Source organism: Erythranthe guttata, chromosome 14 (genome assembly GCF_056151865.1).
Source record: "Erythranthe guttata isolate IM_541 chromosome 14, IM_541, whole genome shotgun sequence".
Classification (NCBI taxonomy): Eukaryota; Viridiplantae; Streptophyta; class Magnoliopsida; order Lamiales; family Phrymaceae; genus Erythranthe; species Erythranthe guttata.
In genome coordinates this window covers 3,291,516-3,319,097 of record NC_142546.1, presented here as the reverse complement: position 1 = coordinate 3,319,097, position 27,582 = coordinate 3,291,516, and the positions used below count along the sequence as shown (strand labels likewise).

General features: G+C 35.8%; 6 protein-coding genes across 9 annotated transcripts; 2 read left to right on the top strand and 4 right to left on the bottom strand.

Moving 5' to 3' along the window:
- Positions 1-42: 42 nt before the first annotated feature.
- On the top strand, positions 43-1,274 carry LOC105954400 (uncharacterized). Its single transcript, XM_012978069.2, has 2 exons — positions 43-526; positions 731-1,274. Exons 1-2 carry the CDS (start codon positions 189-191, stop codon positions 1,113-1,115), a joined length of 723 nt encoding a protein of 240 aa, XP_012833523.2. The 5' UTR covers positions 43-188; the 3' UTR covers positions 1,116-1,274.
- Positions 1,275-8,108: 6,834 nt separating this feature from the next.
- LOC105954442 (cysteine-rich repeat secretory protein 55) lies at positions 8,109-9,112 on the bottom strand. Its single transcript, XM_012978113.2, has one exon. The coding sequence runs from the start codon at positions 8,968-8,970 to the stop codon at positions 8,239-8,241; it is 732 nt and encodes a 243-aa protein (XP_012833567.2). The 5' UTR covers positions 8,971-9,112; the 3' UTR covers positions 8,109-8,238.
- A 283-nt stretch (positions 9,113-9,395) lies between these two features.
- On the bottom strand, positions 9,396-10,619 carry LOC105954444 (cysteine-rich repeat secretory protein 55). Its single transcript, XM_012978115.2, has one exon. The coding sequence runs from the start codon at positions 10,350-10,352 to the stop codon at positions 9,570-9,572; it is 783 nt and encodes a 260-aa protein (XP_012833569.2). The 5' UTR covers positions 10,353-10,619; the 3' UTR covers positions 9,396-9,569.
- Positions 10,620-11,162: 543 nt separating this feature from the next.
- On the bottom strand, positions 11,163-13,978 carry LOC105954441 (4-hydroxy-tetrahydrodipicolinate synthase, chloroplastic). The gene is made up of 3 exons (XM_012978112.2): positions 13,705-13,978; positions 13,029-13,113; positions 11,163-12,343 (listed from the first exon to the last, which is right to left on the bottom strand). The coding sequence occupies exons 1-3, from the start codon at positions 13,748-13,750 to the stop codon at positions 11,416-11,418; spliced, it is 1,059 nt and encodes a 352-aa protein (XP_012833566.2). The 5' UTR covers positions 13,751-13,978; the 3' UTR covers positions 11,163-11,415.
- A 1,923-nt stretch (positions 13,979-15,901) lies between these two features.
- Positions 15,902-17,770, top strand: RABA5B (RAB GTPase homolog A5B). The gene is made up of 2 exons (XM_012978114.2): positions 15,902-16,372; positions 17,328-17,770. The coding sequence occupies exons 1-2, from the start codon at positions 16,042-16,044 to the stop codon at positions 17,642-17,644; spliced, it is 648 nt and encodes a 215-aa protein (XP_012833568.2). The 5' UTR covers positions 15,902-16,041; the 3' UTR covers positions 17,645-17,770.
- LOC105954440 (lipase class 3 family protein) lies at positions 17,720-26,993 on the bottom strand. Of its 4 annotated transcripts, none has more exons than XM_012978111.2 (14): positions 26,467-26,993; positions 25,668-25,777; positions 24,508-24,570; positions 24,224-24,407; positions 23,969-24,073; positions 23,770-23,894; positions 23,123-23,690; positions 22,840-22,905; positions 22,623-22,699; positions 21,473-21,754; positions 20,196-20,535; positions 19,960-20,112; positions 18,632-19,165; positions 17,720-18,147 (listed from the first exon to the last, which is right to left on the bottom strand). In XM_012978111.2, the coding sequence occupies exons 1-14, from the start codon at positions 26,728-26,730 to the stop codon at positions 17,959-17,961; spliced, it is 3,060 nt and encodes a 1,019-aa protein (XP_012833565.2). In that variant the 5' UTR covers positions 26,731-26,993; the 3' UTR covers positions 17,720-17,958. The 4 variants fall into 4 exon arrangements, with proteins under 4 accessions (XP_012833565.2, XP_088670658.1, XP_088670659.1 ...); XM_088814532.1 differs by having other exon boundaries at positions 24,205-24,375; positions 26,467-26,887; XM_088814533.1 differs by having other exon boundaries at positions 24,224-24,375; positions 26,467-26,885.
- Positions 26,994-27,582: the final 589 nt, after the last annotated feature.

The following is a 27,582-nucleotide window of genomic DNA, read 5'->3' as shown; positions in this document are numbered from 1 at the left end:
TCTACTTGGATCGATCGATCAATATATGTATATGCAGATATATCCCAACTGAAAATAAATGCATATCGAAGAAATTAGGATCGCAAGATCGGCATTCGCTCTACCTCGATTATATAGATGCCATTTTGCTAACCGATGAAGCCGATATTGGAGTTTGCTCTCCATGCTCGTTCGAAAATAAAAATACGATGACCGTATTTGATGGATCCAATAGGGAATATTACATGGTACTATCGAAGTACGATAAGGGCGGCGGGATCATGACGTATTTCGAGCTTGGCGGTGATTGGGAAAAATTCGTTCGTGCTAACAAATTGAAAATCGGGGACGAAGTTGTCTTTTACCATCTTGATCGTGACGAAAAATCGTACGTCGTTAAGTATTTCAAAAAGCCTGCTGACCGGATAATTAAAAACGATAGAATCACAGTACATGAGAGAACAGCTGCTGCATATAAAGAAGAACAACACGAAGCAAATAAAAATACTACTACCCGGAAATCAAATCCTTCAGTGCCGGATTCCACGTAATAACCAAGAATTAACGATATAGTATTTTAGGGTTTTGTTCAATAATATAATTTATATTAATTTTCCATCTTTTCTTGAATTGGCTTTCATGGAGTTATTTAATATCAGTTTTCTTTTCCTTTTTTTTTTCCCTCATTTTAGTTGGAAAAATTTAAAATCGAAAAATCAGTTTTCATTTCGTCTTTTTTGCTTGCATGCAGGCACTACAACGGAGACGACGAACCGACCTTATCGAAGAAGCTAGCTTCATATGATGTAATAAAAGAAAACGCTGTACTATGCCTGGATTATTACGAGGCGCTCCTTCTAACAGACGACCCTGAAATGGCGCACGGAAACACAATCATTGTATACGATGAAGCCAATAGAAAATACTATATGGTTTTATCCAAGCACGAAAGAAGTGGTGGTAGGGTCCGCTACGAGCTAGGTGGCGACTGGAAATATTTCGTCCGGTCTCACAATTTGAAATCGGGAGACGAGCTTTTATTCCACCAGATAATCGATGAAGAAGATAGTAGTATTCGTGATCAAAATTGCTACGCCGTTAGGTATTATAGGAAACCTAAGACGAGAAACAAGTGAAGAAATTATAAATGTTTTCGTTGTATTTTTGGTAATTAGGGTACATTAATTTGTTGTGCTTGTTGGTATTGTTATACACCAGAAGCAGTTTCAGAGTTTATTCCAAAAAAAAGTTCCTAAGTGTTATTTCAGTTAAGGGGATTGATGTGATAAAAATGTCGTGTTTCAGTGTTAATAATACCGTTTCGACTTCAAAAATAATATTGACCATGTTTTAAGGCTTAATTCGGCAATACTCAAAAGACAAATTGTGTGCTTCTTTAAGTTAGATTTCTAATACAACTTGAATGAGTACAATTGGATGTTGATCGAGAAAGATATGCACAAATCAGTGAAGACTGCCCATAACGTTGATTTTTGAGTTATTTAAAATTTAAAATGCAACTCAATCATCCATAATTCTGTCAATCGACATCCGATTTAGTTGATTCAAGTTGCATTTGAAAGTTAATTCAAAAGACTATAATTTCCATGTTTTGATTTTTCCTAAAATCAGAGTAAAAAAGGGTCAACATCACGTTCAAAGTTAAAACAATATTAGTAAAATTGAAAGGGCAGTTAATTTCATATAAACCAAGTAATTAGAGCTTATGAATGTTTTGGACCCAATTTAATTAAGTTTTGTGAGCTTAATTAAGAATGACATCACCACACTTAATGCGGATGTGTCTTCTCGTCCGCGCTTGATCCTAAGTGATTTGTTCGACCCTACACCCGGTGATAAACACTGGGTGGGTCTTCTACTGCCACGTGTATCTTTTTTGTATTTTATAATATATTCCCTGTTAGGGTTTACCTTTAGGGGTTTTAGAAAAATAAAAAAAGAGACACATGGCAGCAGAAGACCACCCAGTATTTATCACCGGGTGGATCGAAGTAACCATCCTAAGTAGGAGACTATTTAATTACCTGACTAAGTGGCAGTTTAAATATTGTTTTTCCAAATGTTGTGACTTTAGAAACACAACTTCTGAAAATTATTAATAGAGGATTTCGAAATATTAATCAATTCTCTGTCCAAATCAATCAATTAGTCGAAACTTTGTCAAATATTCTTCTACTTTCTTCATTTCGAAATTTACATCAAATTAAAATAATATTATTTTCGAAATATTATAGTTAATTGATTCTTTGTTGTAATTATCGAGATGAGGATTGCGCAATAACAAAATATTTATTTTTATTTTGGTTATAGATATTTAATTACATATATTATTTTATTTCAATAATTATAATAATGACAGGAAATAAATGTTTCAAACTTTCATTTGTTATAAAACAAAATAATGCATGTCTGTAGTTTTTTTAATTTTACTAGCTTATCATATTGGTTCTCTGCAATGTTGAGCATAAAATTGGTCGAATCTGTCCGAACTCCGGTTGAATCGGAAAAATTCATTTCAACTGAAAATTGGATTTTATATTTTTACATTGTAAAATTTAATTTTGTCGCTTTTATTTAGTTGAATTTTACCATGGATGATTAATGAAAGAACACAAGGTTCTAATTATTAATTTACATTTTCTTTAAATGTTATAATATAATCATTTCAATAATGTTTATAAAACAATTTATAAATAAAATCTGATAAAACTCAGTGAAAAAGCTTAAATATGCCTAATCTGGTTTTAAAAATATTGCTACTCTGATCATTTAGTATTAAACTTAGGGTCTATGAGATGCTACACCAGATTTAAAAAAAAGAAAAAAAAAGATGCTACATCTGGTATAAAACATCGAGTTGTTTTGCATCATAGATCTACATAAATAATTATCCACTAAGCACACATACATGTTGGTGTGTGTAATTATGTGTATTTTAATGGTGCAAGATCGATCAACGGCGTATTCCACCGAATCTAGCATCTACAAAACCCAAATCTAGATACATGCATGTCATTTCATGATAATCAATTAAATGTCCAAACAAAAAAGTAAATTATTTAATAACTATTTTTTTTTTTTGGAGAATATTTATTAACTATTTAACTGAAAAGAAAACCAAATTAATCATTTAGCCGTAATAAAGAAGCCATTATCTTGATGTGGAGTGAAATATATAATTTATTTTGTAATAAATATGATTATTAGAAAATGTGGGCCAAAAAGTAATAATGAACTAATTATGGGGTAACCTTGAGAGCGGCTGTGCTTAATTTTTTAAACTCGTTAATTCAAAGTTATTTTGTCCTTTGGAGGAACCCAAACACTATTACCTGGTGTTTGCTAAAGCTTATTTAAAGTAGAAGCTAAAGATTGCGAATTAAGTCGATTTTAAGTACTTATTTGTAAAAGTTGTGAGTGTTTGCAAATATATTGAAAAATCAACTAAAATAGAAAAAAAAAAACAGATTCATGGGTGTTTTTCAAATTATAGCTTAAAACAACTTATTTTAAAATAAATAAAAGCAAAAGTTTATCTTGCAAACAATTAAAAATAAATTATGAAAAGAAGAAAAAAAACACATAATCTCTTTGAAAAAGTCTTTGCAAACACCATCGAACGATTTGTTCTATGTTGCTCCCATAACCATTACGGAGTATTTGGGTAAATATGCTACTTATACTCCCTCCGTTCCTTATTAATTTTCGTTTATCAACTTTGCACGAGTATTGAAAATCTCAATAAATATTTCTTGATTTTAGGAAAAATACATTAAAAAGACTAAAATAACATTGATCAATTAATAATGTGATAAGAGATAGTTAATACCTGGAGTTGAATTAATAAGGTTAAAAAACATGAAAAAAAATCCATTTAAATAATGTAGTATTAGAAATATAAAGTGAAAGATATACTGACGTATATGTATACTTGTATATGAATAATTATGTGTAAATCAAATGTAAAAAAAATGTATTTAATCAGTGTATTAGAGAGGTATAGGTGTCAGTCAGTTGAGAACCAGATTGTCAATTCAATTTCATTTTATATATATAATATTATTGGAAGGGCCGAAAGGGCATATGCTCCTATACTCAGACATTGGAGATTTAGAAAGGACATAGCATAAATTTAATTATTTTTAACAAGCAAGAAATATTTAACAATCAATACTAAATTGTTAACTACCAGCATATTTATATGCTACGCATCGTGAGATATATTGGGTAAATCTTTATTATTCATTTATCTGTAAACACACATTTACATGCAACCAGATCGGTGTGGCGATCAATCACTTTGGTTGGAGAGAGACCCTTCTGCGCACAAGTGTATAGTTTGGTTTAGGGTTGTTCATTGGTCATTGTACTCGATCAACCGACCTATTTTCGATCTATAGACTATGGCCGAAGATCAACCATCAATCGACCCATTAAAGTTAAAGTGATAATTTCAACCGGCCTACAAATAATTGGGTCAGTTGGTAATTACTAAATTTAAAAAAAAAAAAATTTTTTCCAATAATTGGAAAAAAAAAATATTTTTCCAATAAATTTTAATTAGTTAAATATATGATCAATTTATTTAACCAATAATATCTATTGAAAAATAAGAAATTACACTCTATGCTTAATACAATATTTTTAAATTTATATTATTGCGAAAACGACTGATAATTCCATCAACGTAACCAACCCATATTTGCAGCGACGAAGTCGGTTTCCAATTATTACCCGACCAAGGGTGGACCCAGAAAGTTTTATAAGGAAGGCGAGATTTTTTTCGAAATAATACGACGATGAGTAGGTTATAATTGTTGGTAGTTCAGGGGCATCGCCACATATTGTTTTTCGAGGAATTCATTAAAAAAATACAAAAATAACCAAATAATCATTGATTTTGTTAAAAATAGTATAAATTTAAAGAGATAGCTAAGATTCCTCTTGAAAGAAATGAAAATATATAGTGATAAAATTCCTTAAATACTATCCCTCATGGATTTTCTAATGGAAATATATGCTCATGTGGACCTAATATTAATCAATTTAATTATCTAATTAAATCCCACAAGTGGGATTATTAAAAGAAAAAAGAAAAGATGACAAATATATTTAGCTTATAGAAATTAAAGCCTACATCACGTAATCATGAAACTAACACCTCTAAAGATGTACAAAAATAATTTTAATTATTTAATATGTAATAAGCATTAATTAATTAATATACTAATTAAAATGACCACCATATGAATTGTCATCATAATCACCTTCATCATTATCAAACTTCAACATCTCTATATAAACCCACTAATGCAAAATTAATTTATTTATGCACTAATCCTTACAATAAAAAAAAAATTAAAAAAAAATTAACTCTAGCAATTATGCTCAAGACATCCTTAAGCAACTCAATATTATCCAACTCCGCCGCGGTTATGGGCTTGTGCCGTACACGGCGGCGGAGGAGGCGGCCGAAGGGCGGCACGGTGCGGCTGGGGAACCGCCGGAGAAGGTTATTTTTCCTGGGGGGGCGGCAGGTGGTGCATTGGGCGGTTGTCGCCCGGCCGTTCCGTGTGTTGAAGAAAATGATAATGGAGATGGTGGCGAACGGGCGGCTGGTGGAGGCTTATTGCTGGTCTTTGCCGATATTACGGCCGCAGATATTTCCTTTGTGCTGATCAGTGTCGATTTATCCGGGTTCGATTGTACTGAAACTAATCGATCAATGATCCAACGACGAGTGGATTAGCAATTTGTATATGTTGATTAATTCGTGTTTTTGTTAATGTAAGTATGAATGTATGATTACACTTATTATATGATTTATTGCGTGATGTTATCAAATTACAGTTGGATTTTTTTTTCTAATGTTATTGTATATGCATGGGTGGAAATTAGAATGGAATTTTAAAATACTACAAACTTCCATCCGAAATTTTTAAATTTTGGAACAACATATTTCATATTAAAACCCGAAAAATGCAATTTATGATTAGATTAAAATTTAAAATATATAAGAAATTTCGGTATCCGATATGATTTAAATTTACAAAAAAAAAAAAACGAATCTCCTCTTTTACCACAAAAGTTTGTCTTTTCTTTTTTTTTTTTTTTATTATAGGTTAAGAAAAAAATGAATTTCTCTAATTGCAAAAATACTAATTTCGATATGATTCGTTCGACTATCCTAATTTTCTTTTTTCCTTCTCTTTCTTTTTTGTTCTGTTTTTTTTTTTTCCTTGTTTTTTAAATTGAAAATACTCATCATCTCTAAAGCTTTTTGCCGTTTCAATCACCGAAAAGTTATTTGCTAATAAAAAAATAAATGCCCATGTTCTAAGTCTAGAGATAATTACATTTTTAATCCTTAACTTTGCCTTAAAAATAAATTTCCCCCCATATTTTGTGGTGAACAAAATTTCACTTTCAATTTACAGTTTGCAACGCAGTGGGTCCAACATTTCAGGGGACCACCAAGAACTAACGGCTATTTGTCACGTGCATTGTACGTGACCCAGAGTTAGGGTTAAAATGGGAAATTCTCACCCCTTCTCCGATTCATACAGTGGTGCCATAAGTTTCCCTCTCCTTTTGCCAGCGTCAAGTAGACACTTGCAAAGTCGGGGCATCGTAGAAGGCTATAAAATTAGAGGTGTAAACGAGCCGAGCCGAGCTGAGCCGGCTCATGAGCTCGATTACCCGGCTCGACAAGAGCTCAAGTTCAAGCTTGGATTTTTTCGAGCTCTAGCTCTAGAATTCGAGTTCAAGCTCATCATTAGTTGTTCATAGGCTTACCAGCCGGCTTGCAAACTTTTTAAGTATATTTTTTTAATATAAACATAACTATATATAATAAAGAAAATATATAATAAATACATATAAAATCAAAAAATAAATTTTACTTATATTTTTTTATTATACAACTCTTTTACTATCATATAAATAATTTATAATAAAATAATGAGCTAATAGCAAAGGCCCCTGTATTATTTCTAATTGTTGAAAAAGTCTGTGTTAAAAAAATTAACAAAAACCCCCTTATATTTTATTTTAAAAAACACAGAGCCCCTTATTTTAAAATTAGTTGTCGACTTACGTGAAATGACTCTAATATCCCTAGTTAGTTTATAATAATATTTTAATTTTAATAAAACAAAATAAAAGAAAATATAAAATTAATATAAAAAAAAAATAAAAAAGGAAAAAGAAAATGAACTATATCTTCTTCCTATCACCCAACCCCTAAATCCAACCCACCCAACTTTTCATACCACATCCGCTACCACGCCACCTCATCTGCCGCCGCAGCACCACCACTTGAAACACATTCTTCTCCATTGAACTTTGGGTTATCGAGAATGGTGAATTTCAAGTTTTGGGTTACCAAGAATGGCGAAGTTGAAGCTCAAAATCAAAATTTTTTCTTCCATTTTTTTACATGGAAAAAGGGGCTTAAGCTCTATCCTCTTCCCCGGCCCTTGTTCTCTTACCTTTTAATTTTTCTGGATTTGCAACAAAACTGAGCTTGAGAATCTGGATTCGATTGATGTTTTTTACTGGAAAAAAATCAGAAAATGGGTCTAGAAAGATGGGCTTTTTGAAAATAAGGACTGAATTGAAAATTTTGAAAACTTCAATTTGGTGCTTAAAATTCTAGGGTAAGTCTGTAATTTTTAAGACTTCTAATATGAAGGATATTTAGGTCATTTCAGGTCGAAAAACACACCCCCAGACGCACATACGGCGAGTGTAGCGCACGATAACTTGTCAGGGACCTTTTTGGCTTTGACTAACTTTCATAGGGGGTCCTTGCTAATTTTTTTAACATAGGGGTGTTTTCGACAATTAGAGATTTTACGGGGGTAGATTTTGCAAAAAACCCATAAAATAATATTATGTACAAATTTATAAAAAGAACAAAAAAAGAAGAGTCTGAGTTCGAGTTCGACAAACTCGACTCAAGTTCGGGGAGCATGAGCTTGAGCTCCAGAAGCGGGCCAACTCGGCTCGTTTGCACCCCTATTTGAAATGAGTTGTGATTTTGCTCGAAAAGACTCCCAACAACTTACGAGTCTTCAACTATATGTAAAGCGAAAATGCAAGGGTTCTTTGCCACATGTCCGAGAGGTAATCGGAGAGTGATAAACCATAAACCCTTCCGATAAATTATTTCCACTTCAATACAAAGCAAATCAAGGCTTATTATTATAAATAGCCACCAAAGAGAGGACCTCTAAATCAAAGTGGAAAGAAAAACGGATACAATTCATATCGAACAAAGCAGCCGTTGTACAAAACCCGACAACCTTCCTTGTTATTACAAAACCTCGTAAAATCACCAACCGCTGTCCCCACGCACCGAGCACAATTTATTCCCGATAAATCCTCGGTGCACTGCACCAAAGCATAGAGGGTAACAAGAGAAGAAATCACACTCTTCCCTTTGCCGAACCCTTTTTGCGAAGGCCTAACAGCCTCAGAAGTGATCTTATCCATTAGCTCTCCTAGTTTTCTGCTAAAAACACGTTTATTTTTCACGTTTTCGACATTCGAAAAGTATATACCGTCGCCAGAAGAAAAATCGACTTGTCCGAAGAATTTGGAGGGCTTGTACGTGAGGAAGCAATAGTCGAACCAAACTCTGGCATCTGATTGGTCAGGGCATTGTTCACGTAGGTCCTTTGCTGCTTCTTGGATGCAGATCGAGCAGTTGGTTTTGCTAACGTCACCTCTGCATTGTGACAGACCGTACACCTGAGCTTCTGCTTCGCCTGAGGAGGCTGTGACGAACCCTTTTCGGACGGCCCCGGCGACTAACTTAGACAGCAAGTTATCGATGTTTCTTGATATTTGAGTGATGTTGCTTGTTTTGGTGTCGTCGTTGCAGGAATATACCAAAGGAGATGCTGATTCTGTTTTGCTGAAGCTGAATAGGAAGAACAAGAAAATGACATTGTAGATAAGATTCATTTTGTTGCACAAAATTATTAAGAGTTTGGTCAATATTACATATATATATATATATATAATTTCAATATTATAGTGCCGATTTTCTTGAATAATTCGAGCAACCAAGAAACGAAAAAGATTTTGTTTTTATTAGTGGAAAAAATTGGCATCCATCCCTCTTATTAGTACTAGTTGTCATTGCACATGGGGACCAGCATGCTGGTGGCCGTTGGATTTTTCGGGTTGTGTTTTCCTGTATTGATCCGACGGTTGTAGATGAAATCGACTATGTATCACTTGATCCATACATAAGGCCAAAAAACTAACTAGTGGAGGTTTCTTACTCCAAAACAAGAGACTATACTCAAAATTTCTAAATACTTTCATAAATTTGGGATTGTATTTCGAGACTCGAAACTAAAGCGGTCCCACATTAAATTAATTTTAAAGAGCCTTCAATCAATTCAATCTATGTATTTCTTGAGTGATGATACATTTTTAACACATAGGCAAACTTTTATTTTCTGATCATTCCAAAACGAAAGTGCAAACTAGAAAACGATTACTCGAAAATACAAAGCTAAACCCTCGAGAAGAACTCTTACATCATCGAAGAAAATTCAAGGTTTAGTAGCCACAAAAGACTCGTGAATCCCCGAGATAGAAACTAAAGAATCCTCCGAATCAAGTGGGAAGAAAAACGGGTAGAGTTCGTATCGAACATAGCAGCTGCTGTACAAAACCCGACAGCCTCTCTTGTTATCGCAAAACCTCGGAAAATTGCCAACAGCAATCGCCACACACTGAGCGCAGTTTATATCCGAAAGGTCTCTCGTGCACTGCGCCAAAGCGTAGAGAGTGACAAGAGGCGAAATCTCACTCTCCCCTTTTCCGAGCCCCTTATTTTGTGCGGGCCCCACGGCCTCCGAACGAATCTTATCCATCAAAGATCCCAACTTCCCGTTAAAATCATCGACACCTGTCACATTCTCCACGTTCCAGTAGTACACGGCAGGAGAGGTGTCCACCTGTCCGAAGAAACTTGCATGGCTGTAACGTAGGAAGCAATAGTCGTACGTAATTCTCGCATCCGATTGGTCCGGACAGAGCTTCCGGATACTTTCCGCTGCGTCTTTGATGCAAACCGAGCAGTCGTTTTTGCTAACGTCGCCTCTGCATTGCGACAGGCCGTAGACTTGGGAGTCTGCTTCACCAAAGGAAGTTGCGGTAAAGCCGTTTTGGACGGTGCCCGATACTAATACGGACAACAAGTTGTCGATGTTTCTCGATATCTGGCTCGTGTTATCTGTTTTGCCGTTGCAGAAATTTGCCAGAGGATCTGCTGATTCTGTTAAGGAGAAGAAGAGAAAGAATAGAAACAGCAAATTGGAGATGAGTTTCATTTTGTTTGTTGCACATAGTAACGAGTTGCCTAATGGGATTTGGTTTTATATACTAAAGGGAAGATATATTTTGTACTGCAGACTTTCTTGACTTAGTGGCAACCAAGGAAACTTCATTTTGTGTGGAAAATTCTTCTAGAAGAGAGAAGTTTCCATGAAAAGTAAGTCAATTTGGAGCAAACATGTAGTAGCCACAAATTTCCCCATTATATGGATCTTTGGTTGTAGTAAGCTCTATACCAATCATTTTAAAGAATCAACACTAGTGTTTGACTAATTATCAAAATAGGTGTAGGCACTAAAAAATCACTAAAAAAAAGGGAAAATTACGGGCACCCTACGAGGTAAGGTTAAATTACGAAAAAACCCTTTCGTATTTGGGTAATTACAACAACCCTCCTTTAATTATGAATATTCTTACACGTCCATCTTTGCGGTGTCAAATTTAATAGAATCTTCCGGAGTATGTGGAATATTCTCCAGTTTGTACCCGTTTTACCCCATTCGAGCTCCACATTTTGAAACAAAATGATCATAAGATGTCCCTTTGGCTTGTAAATATCAACTTATGGTGCATTAGAAACTGCATTTTTCAAAACAAGTACAAACTAGAGAATATTTCACGGAATCTAAAAGATTCTGTTGAATTTGACACCATAAAGGTGGACATGTAAGAAGATTCATAGGTGAGGGGAGTGGTTGCAATTACCCAAACATGAAGGATTTTTTCGCAATTTGACTTACCCTCAGGGGATGGCCGTAATTTAAACAAAAAAAAATGTTGACCTTCATATAGACAGTAATGTAGATATAACATAAGTCCACAACACTGGACATCTGAGTTTTACTCTGAAATACACAGAAGAGAGATCATTAATTCACAAGTAACAAACATGAAAATAGACAGGAAAAATTACGTAACTCGTACGGGGATATCGAGCTTGACATCCTTAAAGAAAATGGCAACACAAAAAATGTCGATCATTTTTTCAAGAAGCGAATAGAACGAGAAAAAAGAAAAAAACTCAGACTAAACTCTAATTCTCGGACATGAAACAAGGAGTTAATACCGACCAATCAAAATGAAGTCATCGTCATCCAAGACCTGAACATCCGTCTCCCCTACAAAATTCTCCCTTCCAATCTCATTCACTATATTCACAAACTCGATTCTCTTCTCCAAAGGAAGCGGTACATAAGGCAGCCGGAAAATCGGCCTCACAACACCAAGCTGAGCAAGTGCCGTATTCAAACCAATAGGGTTCGGCTCGTGAAACAGCCACTTCATTAGAGGTAGAAGCTTCGCATTCAGTGACGGATTCTTCCCTCCAAACATAAGCTCCCTCATCAAACTCGGTACCAAATTGCTCGTAACCGAAATTACTCCTTTACCCCCATAATCCCACCTCGAATCATGGCACTCATCGTCATTCCCACTCCACACAACCACCCCTTTACTCGTATACCCCTCCACCCTATCGTGTCCAACGCACTCCTTCACCCCAGCAAAATTAGGGCTCTTGGACGCGTTCAAAATGACAGCTGGTGGAATATCCTGGCCCGTTCGAGAGGGCACGTTGTATATAATCGTGGGGCCCATGGGGAGCACGTTTTCAAAGTGGGAAATCAAACCCTCCAAGGAGGTCTTGCCGTAGTAAGGATTGATGTGAAGTGCTGCGTGCATTCCTACGGCAAACCCCTGTTCGGTTGCGTGGATTGCCTCGCGAGTTGAGTTGCTTCCGGTGTTTCCGATGACTTTGATGGACCCACCGAAGCAGTTGACTGTGTGGCCGATGAGCATTATGTGTTCGTCCCAGCTCATTAGCTGGCCTTCGCCGGTGGTGCCGCCAACAATTACGCCCTCGACTCCGTCTTCGATCTGCATGTTCACTAAGGCGTCGTAGGCCACTAGATCGAATCTGCCGTCTGGCAAGTAAGGGGTTTTGACGGCAGTTATCAGTCTAAGTGCCTTTATGTCATCAACATTTGTCCTGCAAATAGAAGCTTTCACATCTCACGTATAGCTTTGTTTGGATATAGAATTCGTCGACTATAATGAAAAATAGCATATACCGTAATATATTGCCTTAAAGAAAACCTTGGGTAGCTAAACTATTTTATTTATAAGAATGGGTTAGTGTCATCCACCAGAGTTACGACAAAGGTCTAGAAATATTTTCGTAAGAAAAGGACGCAATTTGATCTAGGTTCAGACTACACCCACCTTGTTCAGACGAGGGTTTTGGGTTTCTAAGCGGGTTATGAATCAGGTGCCGAAGCATAAACTAAACATATTTATATGTATAAAAAAAATCATACATCTGAATTTATGTATTTATATGAGATATAGACACTTACACACTCACATCAGATTAAGAAATAAAGTATAATACGATTAAATTAAGAAAATAATATATATTTTAAAATCTCAATGTTCACATTTCAAAGCCATTATCATGAGAAATAATAACAGGCATACATAAAGTGTGCGAGAGCAGCTAACTGTTAATAGAATCGTTCAATCATACAGGAGAAACAAAAATCGTAAATAACAGATAAAAGAACAAACCTACATTACACTTAAAGCATTGCTCAGAAACATAGTTTACTGTAATAAGACTATACGCGATGCAAGAATGTCCGCTCGCTACAAGATAAGGAAGTAGGTCACTGTACCTGTTTTTAACTTCATAACTACGCATTGGGAGATGAGAATCGGGAATTACAGCAGCTCTAGGTGACCTCCATTTTGGTATCCCTCCTGCACGATAGTCGTCAAAAAGGCATCAACATTATGTAAGATAATAATAAATTATTTAATTAATAAACTACTCAATTAAACCTAAACAATAAAATAGACCATAATGAAAATATAATCACATGAAACAAGCTTCTCCGATTTTTTCCATTATAATCAAAGGCCGAATTGCATAATATACTATAAATTTGCAATAGGTAATGTCGCAAAGCATCATTGATGCTAAAGAAAGCATCTTTCGATAATGTCATACTTTCTACAACCAATCAGGTTCAAATTAGACGAAATGGTAAAAACGAATCAATAAAACCACAAACTTTTTATACGAGGACGAACATAAAGCTTAAAGCAACATCAGAAATCAAAAAAATGTATTTATAAATTCACATCCTTGTTGAAATTATATACTATAACATGAAAATACTCAATACTGCAAGCAAAGATGAAATTGGGGAAAAACTAAAAAGCCACTCCTCTGTTTCCGATTATCAATGCGTGAATCAAGGAGCATGATAAAGAGTATACATTGCAGCAAACTTGCAAGTGAAAAAATCAATTTTGAAAATAAGTCGGCGAATCAGAGATTCGCAGTACCTTGATGAATAGCATTGAGTGAACAATATCCAAGAGCCGACGCCATTGAAGGAAGCTTAGAATAAGAGGGAACTGAAGAGAATAGATACAAAAATACGGAAGCTTTAAACCGGAATTAGCCGGTAATCGGAAGGTGCGCCGGAAAACGGACGGCGAGCTGAGATTCTGAGGATTAGGGTTTTAGGGGTTGTGCTGAATTTAGTTGGTCGTTGATTATGTAAATATTTAGGGGGAAGAAAAGTCAAGTTATTAGGCAAGTATAATTACACCATCCAACTTAGGGTTAAAATTGGATTTTTTTTTAATTGATTATAATTAGTACTTTAAATTTTTAATTGTTTTTCAGCCCCAAAATAATTTTAAACCTCAATTTTAGGCCGAAATAGTGTTTTCCGTGTTATGAACACTCACATGTATGGGGTACCAAATGTGTTTAAAGAACTTTGGAGGTGAAATTTGTTCATTTTAAAACAAGAGGGACCAAAAGTAAAATTAAGTTAAATATGGAGGCGAAAAGTGTAATTATCCCCTCCTCTAACACTTCAATAGGTTTTCTTTTCATAGATAAAATAACCCACTAATATATAATGGTGAATTTAATTTATTTACTAAATAAAATAATAAGAAAAAAAATCAATATATAGCATGTGGCCCCATCTTGAAATAGATAAGGATAAATTACAGACACCCCTAATATAAGGTTAAATAATTGAAAAATCTCTCATGTTTGGATAATTACAAATACCTTTTAACTATAAATTTTCTTAAATACATCCACTCTTGTGGTGTTAAATTTAAGGGGTCTTAATATATAAGTCACTGGTGACAAACCTTAATAGAACTAAATGACAAGTCTAACTAAAATTTGCTTCATATTATTTATTAAATTCATTCCAAAAATGTTCTCCACTCACAAATTCGAAATTACACCAAATTGTAAATATACTATGATGAACTATGATATTATTTAATATTTTTAAGTGTACATCTAGCATTTTTTTTTTTTTTTATGTGGAACACGTTTTTTTTTCCGTATTTTATCATTATATAAAAATCTATTTTTTCCCCTTCGATTCTACATAAAGTGAAAATTATGAACTTTTTTTAATTTTTTCGGTCGTAGACATCTTCAGAAACCCATAGGAAACCGTAGTAATCCATAGTCACCTATAGACATCTTGAAACCCAAAGACATCTTGAAACCCTAACTCCTCCTACAAACCCTAGCCGCCAGACCCATAGACACCCATAGACATCCAAATCGATTTTTTTTTTAATTTTCTCCACCAAACCTTAGATCCGCTCCTCCATCCACCACCACCACCATCCACCACCATCCACCACCACCACCGAGCGCTGCCATCACGTCATCGCGCCTTCCACCATAGATCTGACCTTAAACCACCATAGCCACCGTCTCCTTGCCTCTACAACCATCTGCTTATTGCCGCCGTCTCCACCGCCATAACCACCGCCCCTCAATAGTCGATTGGAGTGGTGGAGAACGAAAGAGACTGAGAGAGATAGCGATATTGAAAAATAGAGAGATAAAGATTGAGAGAGAGGGCGAGAGAAATAGACGAGACAGAGAGAGAGATTGAGAGACGGAGAGAGAGATTGGGAGACGGAGAGAGCGAGAGATTGAGAGACGGAAGAAAAAATAAAAATAAATCTGGGAGAAACGTGACTTTAGAATTTAGAATTTATGGATTTAGGTTAAGGGTAAATTAGGAATAAAAGAAAAATTGAGGATGTGACTCATATTTATTTTTCTAAAAAAGATTTAGTTCATAAAAAAATATTAAGGTTGTATTCCACATCTAATAATGTTTCCAACTAGGGACCTCTAGCATATTACCCCTAAATTTAATGGAATATTCTAGATTTATGGAATATTTTCTAGTTTGTACCTGTTTTCTCCCATTCGAGCTCCACATTTTGAAACAAGATGATCATAAAATGTATCTCTTGGCTTGTAAATATCATATTGTGGTGCATCACAAACTGCATTTTTGCACAAAATGAATACAAACTAAAGAACATTCAACATAATCTAGAAAAATTCTATTGAATTTGACACTATAAAAATAGACGTCTAGGAAGATTCATAGTTAATAGGCTGACTGCAATTACCCAAACAAGAGAAGTTTTAGTAATTTAACCTTATATACGAGCGTATGGCCGTAAATGGTAATGTATCCAATAAATAAACAAGTAATGAAAGTGAATATCTATCGTCCACCATTTCTTCCTTAGCTCACACCTAGAAATTATTATAAAAACCCCACCTCTTCTTCTTCCCATTTCACACACACAATCCAATTTGCAGAGAGAGAAATGGAGGAGGAAGAAGGCGGAGAAGATTACTTGTTCAAGATAGTGGTGATAGGTGACTCAGCAGTTGGTAAATCAAATTTGCTTTCCCGATTCGCTCGAGATGAGTTCGACCACAACTCAAAGGCCACCATCGGCGTCGAGTTTCAGACTCAGGTTCTTGAGCTCGACGGCAAGGAGGTCAAGGCCCAGGTCTGGGACACCGCCGGCCAGGAGCGCTTCCGCGCCGTCACCTCCGCCTACTACCGCGGCGCCGTCGGTGCTCTCGTCGTCTATGACATCACCAGAAATACCACCTTCGAAAGCATCAAACGCTGGCTCGATGAACTTAACAGTATGAATCTCTCTCTCTCTCTCTCTCCATTCTTCATTCTAGCTTTATTATTCCATTTTATTTTTAATGTTAATCAATTCATTAAACTATATTAGTGATTGAAATCTCAATTAGTGATGAAATTTCACATATGATTAGATGCTCGAAATTATGTTTATGTACAATTAAACTAAATTAATACACCTGAGACTAGCGATCGAGTTTCTATTAATTCCGCAAAATATTAAATTATTGAATTAAATTAATAATTTAGTATATTGTCACAGTCAAGACCAACGAAAAAGAAATTATTAATTTATCGAGGTTTTACTATAAAATATTATAGTGCACTCGTGACTCGATGGAATTTTTTTTCTTTACTTCTCTATTTTTTATTTGTTCTGTAGACAAAACATCATGTGATTTTTGTTGTTAATGTCATAAATAAGACAGTTGGTGGTGGGGTAGAAGATAAACTAAAACCAGTATGGACAACCAACACTCTCACCTAATTTCATAAAACGTCCTTACATAATATATAGTTTATTGCATTTAGAACGCTTGTGTTATACCGCATTGCTAAAAGAACTCATCGTCTTATAAATATTAGCAAATAATCCCCAGCGAGGCATTTCGTTTAGCACAACAACCCCCCTTAAGTGGTATGATTTTAGGAGGTGGTTTGCTTATAAAATCGAGTCACATGGGGGATTTTGTTGATATTTATAACACGGGGATTTTTTGAACAATTAGCTAGAGTTACCATAAAGGAGCGCGAAATGCAATAAACCCTAATACGGGCGGAGAACGTAAGAGTGATTAACGAACACAACTTACATCTAATAAGGTTGTGTAGTCGACTTTATATATTGCTGACGCAGTATATAAATATATACGGAGAGAAATCATTTTTTTGATCAAGAAAATACATTTTTTTTATTCTTTTATTGACTCTTATTTCGAATGAACAATGCAGCTCATTGTGACACTGCAGTAGCAAAGATGCTCGTTGGGAACAAGTCCGATTTGGAGCACATTAGACAGGTGAGTGTGGACGAGGCTAAAACCCTAGCGGAAGAAGAAGGTTTGTTCTTCATAGAGACATCTGCCTTGGATTCCACGAATGTGAACAAGTCTTTTGAGATTGTTATACGCGAGATTTACAACAAGGTTAGCAGGAAAGTTCTCAACTCCGACTCGTATAAAGCAGAGTTGACGGTCAACCGGGTCAACCTGGCAAATGGTGTCGATTTATCAAAGCAAAAAAGAAGCTCCTCATGTTGTTCCACATGATTTAGTTTTCTTGTGTGCCTCTTTTGTTTTTTTTATATCTATTTATTGTAACCAGTGACTATAAAACTAATCAAATTTTATAGCTAAGAATTTGAAATTCATTGAAGAATAATTCTGGAATAGAAATCTAGCAACTGTTCTCTTAAAAAATAAATAAATAAAAATAACGAAAGGCCGCTACTAATCGAAAAAAAAACCGAGTAAAATAACTAATTAAAAAGAAAAGAAAAAAGCAGTTCTCCTATATATTTACTTACATTGAAATATCTATACACGAAATCGTATCTACAGAAAACAGACCTGACGAAAAAAGTTCATGGCTTCCTCAAGGCAGAGGCGGCACCCATGACAACTGCCAGTATGATCCCAACTCCAGCCCCGATCGAGGCACCAACTGTTGCTGCAGACAATGAATTCGATTTAGCTGCTGCATCTCTATCTGCGTATCCAGCAGCAGCCCTTTCCCTCGCCAATTCATAGAATATTCTATCTCTAGTAAGCTCCTGTTGAACAAAAAAAATGGGAATTCCCAGTCCAAATTAATTTCAAATATAACGCATGTTTACGAAAACGGTATTAACCCTGCTCAAGGTAGAAACAGTTGCAACCTATTTTATAGATTTTGTATTTTCGTTTTATTTCTATTTAATTTTTGAATTGTGTTATATCAAAATCTGATTCTGTTTGATCTAATTCACTAGACAGAATCCAAACAAAATAGGGTATATGAAACTGAATTGACAAGCCTCTAATCTTGTCCTAGCTCGTCGGAGAGCTAGATTGCCTCAGTTATTTGTCTCTTTCCTTCAGCTTTTCTCAAATTAACTTTATGCTATTTCAAGATCTTGCTGAACTTTTTGTGAATCAATATCACAACCCTTTTCCACGTCATTTAGTATTTAAAAAGGCATTCACGTCAACTTTGTCCATTTTTCCTTTCCGATTATATTTCCAAAAAAACAAAACGGCCATGAAAAGAGGTTATACCTGCAAAGAAGCTTCTTCGTTACTCCGGAGCACACGGTGGACAAGCTGACACAGATCTGCTACACCATCTACAGGGAGGACAGCTGGCTTCTTTTCGAAAGGCCTCTTCACAAGATTAAACGGATTGAATACAAAATTTTTAACGCCCTTTGTCTCATCAGGAACTGTGTTTGTTGCACGCCAAGAGAGAGAATCACCAGCTGCACTGGGCATAACATATGGACATGAATTGACAACCTCAGTTGAGCTAGGAGAGGCTTGATATGCCTGCAACACAGCATTTATAGCTGCCTTTTGCTGGTGTGCACTGACGGAGAATTTGTTTGTTACTGCAAGTACCCAAGGAACACCGAGAGATTTAGCCTCGTCTAAGATTAGAGCCAGAGCCGGTGGCTGTGAGGCACTCGATTGGCCGTATCGAGGTATCCGATGGGATAAGTTGTGCACAAGGACCACCAAATCTATTTTCTGGCTGAGATCGCGTATTCCCTTCCATAAGTCATCTCTGAAACGAGAGGCCTCCATATTCAAATTCTGCATTTGAGATGAAAAAGGGAAATATCTAGAATCAAAACCGTAAAAAAAAAAAGGATAATAAATGAAGATGAATGTGCACTTTTCAAATGACAATTTACAATGAGAAATATGCAGTTTAACTTAAACTTTCGGGATGACACGATGCCTTCATGGCCCGATTTGTCCAAATCTTATCAAGCGTTCCTTATGTCAATGATTGGTAACCTTGAAGGTCTGTTCACTTTCCTTTATGAAGGGGAGAACATTGATTATGCTTACAAAAAGGGACAAGTAAAAAGCAACAATGATTTGATAAAATAATAACACCCGTGGATAACTGCATCAAACTCCCTTGAGGCTTTAATATCAGAAAACACCCCTTCGGCATTTTTCTATCAAATTCAACTTACAGTCATCAACCCAGTTGGAAATTAGTAATGACCCTTGATTTAAGAACTCCGTATAACTCAAACTAACCAATAATGAATATAGAGGCAACTCACTGATATCCAAACTGTCAATAGCATGAAACTGTAAAATCCCAACCGAATGGTCAGTAATTTAACCATCAAAGGGGTGCAGTAGTTCGAGAAACACTTCCCGAAGAAAAATAAGTGTGATGATAACTGAAAACATCAATTATTGTTTAAAAAACGGCGGAACGTCAAAAGCTTATGGGTACATCCCTGGTTTTACCACCTTGAACACGAGAGGTCAACTAATGGACTAACAGCTTTTAAAAAAAAATAATCCCCTGCACGTGAATGGATTGGATGAAATAAAAATGATAAGAGCTAGTTATAGGAGAAAACCTGCAAATTTACTCCTGTGGAGTCTGAATAGACTAAACCGCCAGCAATACCTTCTCGAAGGTCCACATCCATAGGAAAAGTCTCAAGAGTCGTAGTTCTAGTAGTTCTTCCCTGATCCAGTATTGCTTTGAGAAGAGAGGTTTTACCAGCTCCCTACACGATACATAAGCTTCAAATTCCAGCATGACAAATAAACGAAAAACGTTTAAGTGCGTGAAAGAATGATAGAATATTACCTCAAGGCCAATTAGCCGCACCCTGCGGATTCTGAAATGAACCTCTTTAGCGACAGTTGAAAAATCAGTGGTGCAAAATACTACAAAATCACTTAGACCATCAGGATGGATGACTCTTTCATCCATTTCTGGAGATGCAATCTGCTTCAACTTCAGGTCAATAGAGCTTGGATCAATAGAAAGAAATGCAGGCATCAACCCTTCCTCGGATATTTGATGTTTTGGTGGTCGTCTCAATGGATCTCCAATTAGTATTCGCATCTTCTGCATCTCTTGTGGCAATTCATGCTGCTGAGAATATGGTGGCTGAGAAGGAAAACATTCCACTGTAGTTGAGCACCTGCCAGATTCAACCTTTGATAAGCAAAATAGACCAGTGTAGTGAAATTGGTGTAGCAGACACTTTTGCTCACTAAAAGTACAAGGAAACGAGTATAAAAGATGTTTAAATTATAATTACAACACTAGCAAAGTGGTTTATAATTTCCCAAACGGGCATAAATGATTTAGAGCTAAACAGATAATCTCAAAGCACTGTAGCAGCATTTTATCTTGATCATAGACTGTCAGCTCTGTAAGGTATACATAGAGGGAAGGAAGAAATAAAATAATTGCATGAATGAAGACATCTTATGCCACGGCAGTTTTGTGGCATTCGTATGACCAATAAAAGAAATAGCATTTATAACCCGTTTGGGTATGAACTCATCTACAGTAAGACTTACCTAAATAAGATTTTTTTAATCACCAGGACTACAGTTCATGGGCAAATTTTAAATTCGTCATAAGCATCTTCTAAATAATTAAGAGCATCAGAAAAAAAAATGATTTCGAAATGTCATAACATGGTTTTATTGTCTGTACAAAGATCCTTCTAATCTCTTATCTATTGTTTCTATACGATTACTTCTTTTGAAACATCAATTTAACATATTTTCAGTGCCTTCCTTTAACAAACGAGCTACGCATTCGAACATGCCCCAACATGCCTGGAATCAAGAATCAAAGTGGAGATCTTTGCCTTTGAAGGGAAAAGGACTACAACTCTTGATATTTTTTTAACTCGTCGTGAGAAACACATTATTAACATTAACAGGAATAAAATGTTTCCATGAAGGGGCAAATTAGCTGGCTGAGGTTAAGGGATAGAATATTAGTTGATTTATAGGACTAAACTTCAAAACAATACTATGCAAGATCATACAGAATACCAAACTACAATGCAACTTTATGGGATGAATCTGAGCATTAATCAGCTAAGGGGTCAAGAAGAGTACCATTTACCATTCACTCGAGCTTGGACTAACGAACATAGGTGTAATCCAAAACCAGAAATGTCTACTTTCAAAGGGTCCCCAGTTTTTTCACAGGGAATACCAGTCCACCCAAGAGGAACCAAAGAAGTAGCTGCACGAATAATTGGAGGTTCAACAATATGCCCAAGTTCAACCGTACCAGAAACTGAAATTCCTATCCATTTTTGTAAATGTGGAAATTGCAGCTCTTGCTCCCTCCCCAAGAATGAAAATGCATTTTCTTTCATGCAGAGTCCATATATTCTGTAAGAAATAATTAGTTGGTAAAAGCCTATGCTGAAATCATATAAGACGAGAATAACAATTTCTATAAAAGTGAAGGCACGTATAAATGAAATAAACACATGGTAAAGCAAAATGACAAGTTATGCAATGATTATCGACCTCAACTTCAATGTATTGCATATCAGCATTGATAAATAATTTAGATGTTAACGCAAAATGGTCAAAACCAGCTAAGATAAGTGTTGGATTCCGTTTAGCTGTTATTAATCAGAAAAGAAAATTTGAGATATCTGCGAGAAACTAAGAAATATAAATCATCTTCACTCCGTTGTATCTAACCGATGTTCTCGAAAATCAAAATCACGTAGCAAACCATCAAGCCAAAAGTGCACCACAAGTCCACAACTAACACCGGGTCAAGCTACAAGTGTTCAAGATGACTCTATTTCAGGGTGAAAGAAATATCAGCCTAAAACATCATGAAAGTAACACATAAAAGATATAACCATTCAACTTCAGCACTATTACATCAAAACAACAGTTAATCTTTTCCAAATTTTTCACATTTGGCTTTTCAATAATTTTCCATAAGTGAAGAAAATCAGATAATAAGACCAAGTCAAACTCTACAATGCAAATGATTGAGAAAAAGTGAATAAACATACATGCACAAAAGTTCAAAATTTGTGGTGTAAACAAACTTTTACTCAATAAATTTAAAATAAGGCTCAAGGATATGGAATAAAACTAAATATTTTTTAAAACAATTCAGAGAAAAGGGCCAATCACATGCAATTGCTTGCATTATACTGGTTGAGCACAATAATTTGGCACATGACAACTGCTAACAGGGAAAGAAAAAGGTTACAAAAATTCAAAGTATTACTTCTGAAACCGGGACCTATATGACTTCATTGAATGTGATTGAAATCGCTCTTTTACTTCAGCAAGTACAGATTTGACCTGAAAATGACAATTCCAAAAGATTACAGGAAGGACGAAACTAGTTCATTACAATGCAAGGATCATTAGATTCTGTCGAGTAAGGAAGAAGACGAGAAGCAGTCACTATAAAAGCAGAGATGAATAAGTAGCCAACTTACCGAGGTCAATTTTGAGTATTCTGAACCAGATAGTGATTCCACAGATGAATTTCCCAAAATATAAAGCTGTTAAAAAACAACAAAATTGAATAAGCCTCAAGTATAAAGACTAACTGGGATACAAGCAGTATAAGCATTCAATATGAAGAAAAAAAGACATATATAATCCTTCTTTCAAACGTACGTATGTAAAATTGAATTGATACATGACTTTTTGGTAAGTTGTTATCCTATATACTAATACCAACCAGAAGAGGAAAAGATAATTAATCGATGATCTTACCTGCCCAAAAGGTACATATGAAGGTAAGGAAGGTATGCTGCGCCATGCCCTCTTCTCCCCACTGCTACTGCTATTATTTCCAGATGATTTTTCATTTTTCACTACTACAGAAATCCCTTCATTTTTTTCAGGTAAAGGCCGGAGAGAAAAACCATCAGAATCCTCTTCTATCTCAAGAGACTGTGGAGGAGTAACTATATCCTCAATGGATGATGGCGCAGCAGAATCATTATTAACGGATGTTCCAGCAACATTTCTCCCCCTATTATAGAACTTTCTTTTAAGACCTTCAATGGGGACGAGTCTTGAAAGTCTCCAAAAGGAATTCTGCACAGGACCTAAACCCAAAACCAGTTGCTCTCCTTCATTCTCTTTCAATCTTTCGGCCTTCTGCTTCTCTGGTCCTCTATATTTTGACATGGATGATGAAGTTTCAACTTTAGTTGGTTCCAAGGGGTTTTGGGAGTTATAGTGATGAAAATATGCTGGAGATAGTATTCGAGGCACCAAGTCTTCAGGAATGCAATAGGTTTTGAAATAATGCTGCCATTCTTTTCCATTAACATAGCTGAAAAAAAGCATGAGAGGAAGGTTGATAAAGCGAATTTAAATATGAAATACATCAATTAACATGGTATAAAACATACTCTCTAAGAGCAGCATTTCCTACTGGAGGCTGGGAGAATGTGATACACTTCACCTGGACCCTATCAGTTTCTTTTGATGTAACAGAGATAACCCTCAAGATAGCAAGGGTAGCGAGAACTGCAACCTGAACAAATAATTCACTTCATAAATGCAAGTTTATAGAGTTAAAGCAAGTTTTTTGGGTTAAAAAGGACATACTGCTCCACCAAGTGAATGTCCACATAATACAAGTTTTCGTTTCTTTTTCTGTGCTAGCCTGTACAACTCCAATGCAGGTATTCCTTTAGCGCGAGTCATAAATCCCTATCGACGGTCAAATGAAAGTATAAACCACAAGGAGGAGCATAAAAGGAAATGCATGCTTTTGCAGTGAAATAAAGAGCATCCTTTTTAAAAGATAATGGATGTACATATCATTGTAGAAAACAAAATACCAAAGAATGCCTCCAGTACCCGATGAACAGCAGGCTTTGATGTAAAATTTGTTTGTTTAGGGTTAGTTTCCATATGTGTTGTGCCGTTCTCCCCATTATCCATTTGACTATTAAGTTCTGTAGATTCAATCCTATTAGCATCCGCCATTGCATTATCATGGAAAATGGCACCTTGAAATATATTTGCATCAGCCATGACATCCCTTTATAACAAGCCAGGTCAAAGAGGAAGTAAAACACAATTTAAACAATAATTTTGGAAAAACATAAACAGTTCGCTGAAAGAATAGATCTCACACTTACTTGTACTGCTTGGTCCCAATGAAGGAGGCAAATAAAGTGTCTCCTGCTTCAGCTAAAAGATACCTAGTAAGTAAGAAAGCACGATGAAGCTAAGCCATAGGACAATGTATGCAAGTATTATCATCTACTAAATAAGTTGCAACAAGAGAAGGATGCAAATGCTTAAACTTGACGTGATAAGCTAATACAGAATAAATTAAAAAGCGACGAAAGACAAATTATTTTAACAAGTGCTGGACCATCGACCGTAGAAGGATTTGGAACATGAGCAAGAATATTAGTCCTCTAAGAAGTTAAAGCATATTCTTAATTCCCCCTCCCTAAATCACCGCCAATTCCAAAATTTACAAAAAGAAAATAAAAGGCGGAAAATAAGAAAGAATACACTAATATTGGCTCCTTCCCCACTCCACAACAGTTCCTTTTTTCAAGTTATAATGCACTTTGGGGGACCTCATTAACACTATTAATTCTCTTCAGCACGCGCTTGTTTTTTCTCCAAAACCAATGAAGAACCAGGATGCGGTTTCATTTCAGATAATTAGAACCAATTTCAGGGCAGGGAGAAAAAGAAATGGGCATTTGTGACAGAATCGGGGTTGCCGATGCTATTTAATATGCAATGATCTGGACCATCCTCCTTTCCGCTACTACTTGCCGACGATTCCCCTATATATTCTCATCTTGCATAAGCTCTGCATCTGATGATGGAGCCATGCAAAAAAATTCTATTCTTCAGGTGTAAATTGAGATTCAAATTAAAAAATGCTGGTAACACATGAAGACAAGTATCGAAGGAAAAATCTCATTTCGAGAATGAGGAGACATGTTTAGAACACACAGAGAGGTGTAGGTAGATATTAACTTTAGATCATGTTTCATGTCTATTGTAGTCCTTTTACTTGTGAACTGACAACTGCTTTTCAGTAGAACTTGGCAAAGATTCATGTAATAAATTTAACACAACCACATCTACCCCCCATCCCACTCAATCTTGATTTGCCCTTGCATATCTATAATGACGATAACAAATATAATATCTCCAAACAAATCATCGGATCAGCATACTAAATATAAACAGAAAATTAGTACTGAAGTATTAACTTAAACAAAAATGAGTAGATCAAGAAAAAATATATGTACTATTTCATCAAAAAAACCTGTGAGGAACATGATCTGAAGAAGGTTGGACGCGCTCTAAAGATACTACTTGCCCTCCAAAGTCAGCCTTAAATTTGTTCACTGCTCGAACCATCTCCGCAGCAGGTCTCTAACATGATGGGGAATACAATGTCAAGATTATGACGTATTATCCACAGTTCAATATAAATACTAAAACCGGAGATAGGGTGACATTACTTTTAAGACAAAAATTGAAAATTAACACGAAAAGTCCCCCAATACAATAATTTACTTAATGCCGCATTGAAATTTTGAACCGTTTAAAATCCAATCTAGGTGTCTTTTCAAATGAAAAATACAGCCAGAGAACACCTCAAAATATGTATTTTGGGGCCTCTCATTATCTGTACAAGTACTTGGCATTAACAAATCAGATTTCACTAGAATAATATTTTCTCAGTTTGCCACCCGTTGCATCTTTCTCGTGAACAAGATGATGATATAACAGCATTGCTGACTAATTCAAAGTAGATCGTAAAAACGCATCAAATAACATAATGTATTCATAAATAACATTAAAAAGCATATAGCCTTAAATTGATAAATGAAACTAATCCTTCAAACAAAGCTGCAATTTGGTCAAAATAATCTAAGTTTTACAACTCCCACAGTGCAAAGTCGAAACAGAAGCGCCACAATCAAATTCAAACAGGAAACAGAACTAATCACAAACTTAAATTACCAGAAAACTTCACCTAAAAAAAGTTCAAAACTTTCAAATTCACAGCACAATTTCGCCGCCAACAAATTCAACTCAATACGAAAGAGAAAATGCACCTTGTAGACGCACTCGGAGAGGACCATGCAACAGAGAATTTCCTGCAAATCGGAAAGCGTCTCCGCCTTGACGGCGAAACACAAGTCCTGCAGCTGCTTCTTCTGGCACTCCAGCTCCTGCTGGATCATCTTCTGCTGCTCCCGGCGGCCGTTCGGCCACGGCCACTTGACCGTCATCCTCCACGGCGGCGGCCACGTCACCCTCATGATTTTGGTACTCTGATCCTTGATCCACGTCTCCACTCTCCTCTGCAGTGTCTCCATTACCCATGCACTCTGCAAAACCCTAATCGGATTTTGACACGGTGGGGGGGCGAGTCGAGAGAAAGGGAGGAAGGATCTGGCGGTTAATTGGTGGCGACCGGGGGTTTATGCCTTATGGGCCTATACGATGTGAAATGTGGAGAGTATATCCCCAATTTCGTATCCGTATCGGCGTATCCGATCTCTATTACTAGTTATGGGTGTCAAATGATTTTTCTGAAATTTTAGGGGATCTATTTGCAATAAAAAGAAAACTATTTTCCATCCAAGAACATAATTTATAATTATTTACTTAATTTAATATTATATGTTTGGTAATTTTATAATTATTTACTTAATTCCATATTGGCGGCGGATATATACAAGCTCATTTTTTTATTAGATCAAGACATCCAACATAAAAATACCAATTTATCCTTAATAAAATTCAAAATCAAATAAAAAATACAAAACATTATTAAAAAAAAAATCAGCATTACAGCGTCGATTTTGACTTGTAAAGTCGACGTTGTGTCGCCGATTTGGTTAACAAAAATCGGCATTGTGACACCGATTTTCGTGTACAAAATCGGTCTGGGTAAACCGATTTGGGAAACCAACGAAAACACACAAAACAATCAATTTTAATCTCAATTTTTTTCTCCAAAAGGCTAAAGCATTGCAACCCAACAAGAAATAAGCATGAATTAATGTTCATTCATTCATATTTATCAAGAATCGATGCTCGATTAATTTTTTCGGATTTACAAACAAAAGTTTCGTAAAAAGGTGGTGATGGTGCGATGGTGGTGGTGCGGTGGGTGGGTAGCTAGTCGTCGCCGATGCGGTGGAATTGTCTCGCTGGTCGGCGCC

Bases quoted from the DNA above. Each gene is read 5' to 3' on its own strand.
- LOC105954444 (XM_012978115.2), bottom strand. From the start codon at position 10,352: ATGAAACTCATCTCCAATTTGCTGTTTCTATTCTTTCTCTTCTTCTCC.
- LOC105954442 (XM_012978113.2), bottom strand. From the start codon at position 8,970: ATGAATCTTATCTACAATGTCATTTTCTTGTTCTTCCTATTCAGCTTC.
- LOC105954400 (XM_012978069.2), top strand. From the start codon at position 189: ATGACCGTATTTGATGGATCCAATAGGGAATATTACATGGTACTATCG. The intron at 527-730 runs GTAATAACCAAG...GCTTGCATGCAG, and splicing joins CCTTCAGTGCCGGATTCCAC to GCACTACAACGGAGACGACG.
- RABA5B (XM_012978114.2), top strand. From the start codon at position 16,042: ATGGAGGAGGAAGAAGGCGGAGAAGATTACTTGTTCAAGATAGTGGTG. The intron at 16,373-17,327 runs GTATGAATCTCT...TGAACAATGCAG, and splicing joins CTGGCTCGATGAACTTAACA to CTCATTGTGACACTGCAGTA.
- LOC105954441 (XM_012978112.2), bottom strand. From the start codon at position 13,750: ATGGCGTCGGCTCTTGGATATTGTTCACTCAATGCTATTCATCAAG. The intron at 13,114-13,704 runs GTACTGCGAATC...ACTATCGTGCAG, and splicing joins ACTCAATGCTATTCATCAAG to GAGGGATACCAAAATGGAGG. The intron at 12,344-13,028 runs GTACAGTGACCT...TTCTATTTGCAG, and splicing joins AGTTATGAAGTTAAAAACAG to GACAAATGTTGATGACATAA.
- LOC105954440 (XM_012978111.2), bottom strand. From the start codon at position 26,730: ATGGAGACACTGCAGAGGAGAGTGGAGACGTGGATCAAGGATCAGAGT. The intron at 23,895-23,968 runs GTATGTCCTTTT...TTATTTGTTCAG, and splicing joins GACATTCACTTGGTGGAGCA to GTTGCAGTTCTCGCTACCCT. The intron at 20,113-20,195 runs GTAATATTCTAT...TGTATCGTGTAG, and splicing joins TGCGGCTAATTGGCCTTGAG to GGAGCTGGTAAAACCTCTCT.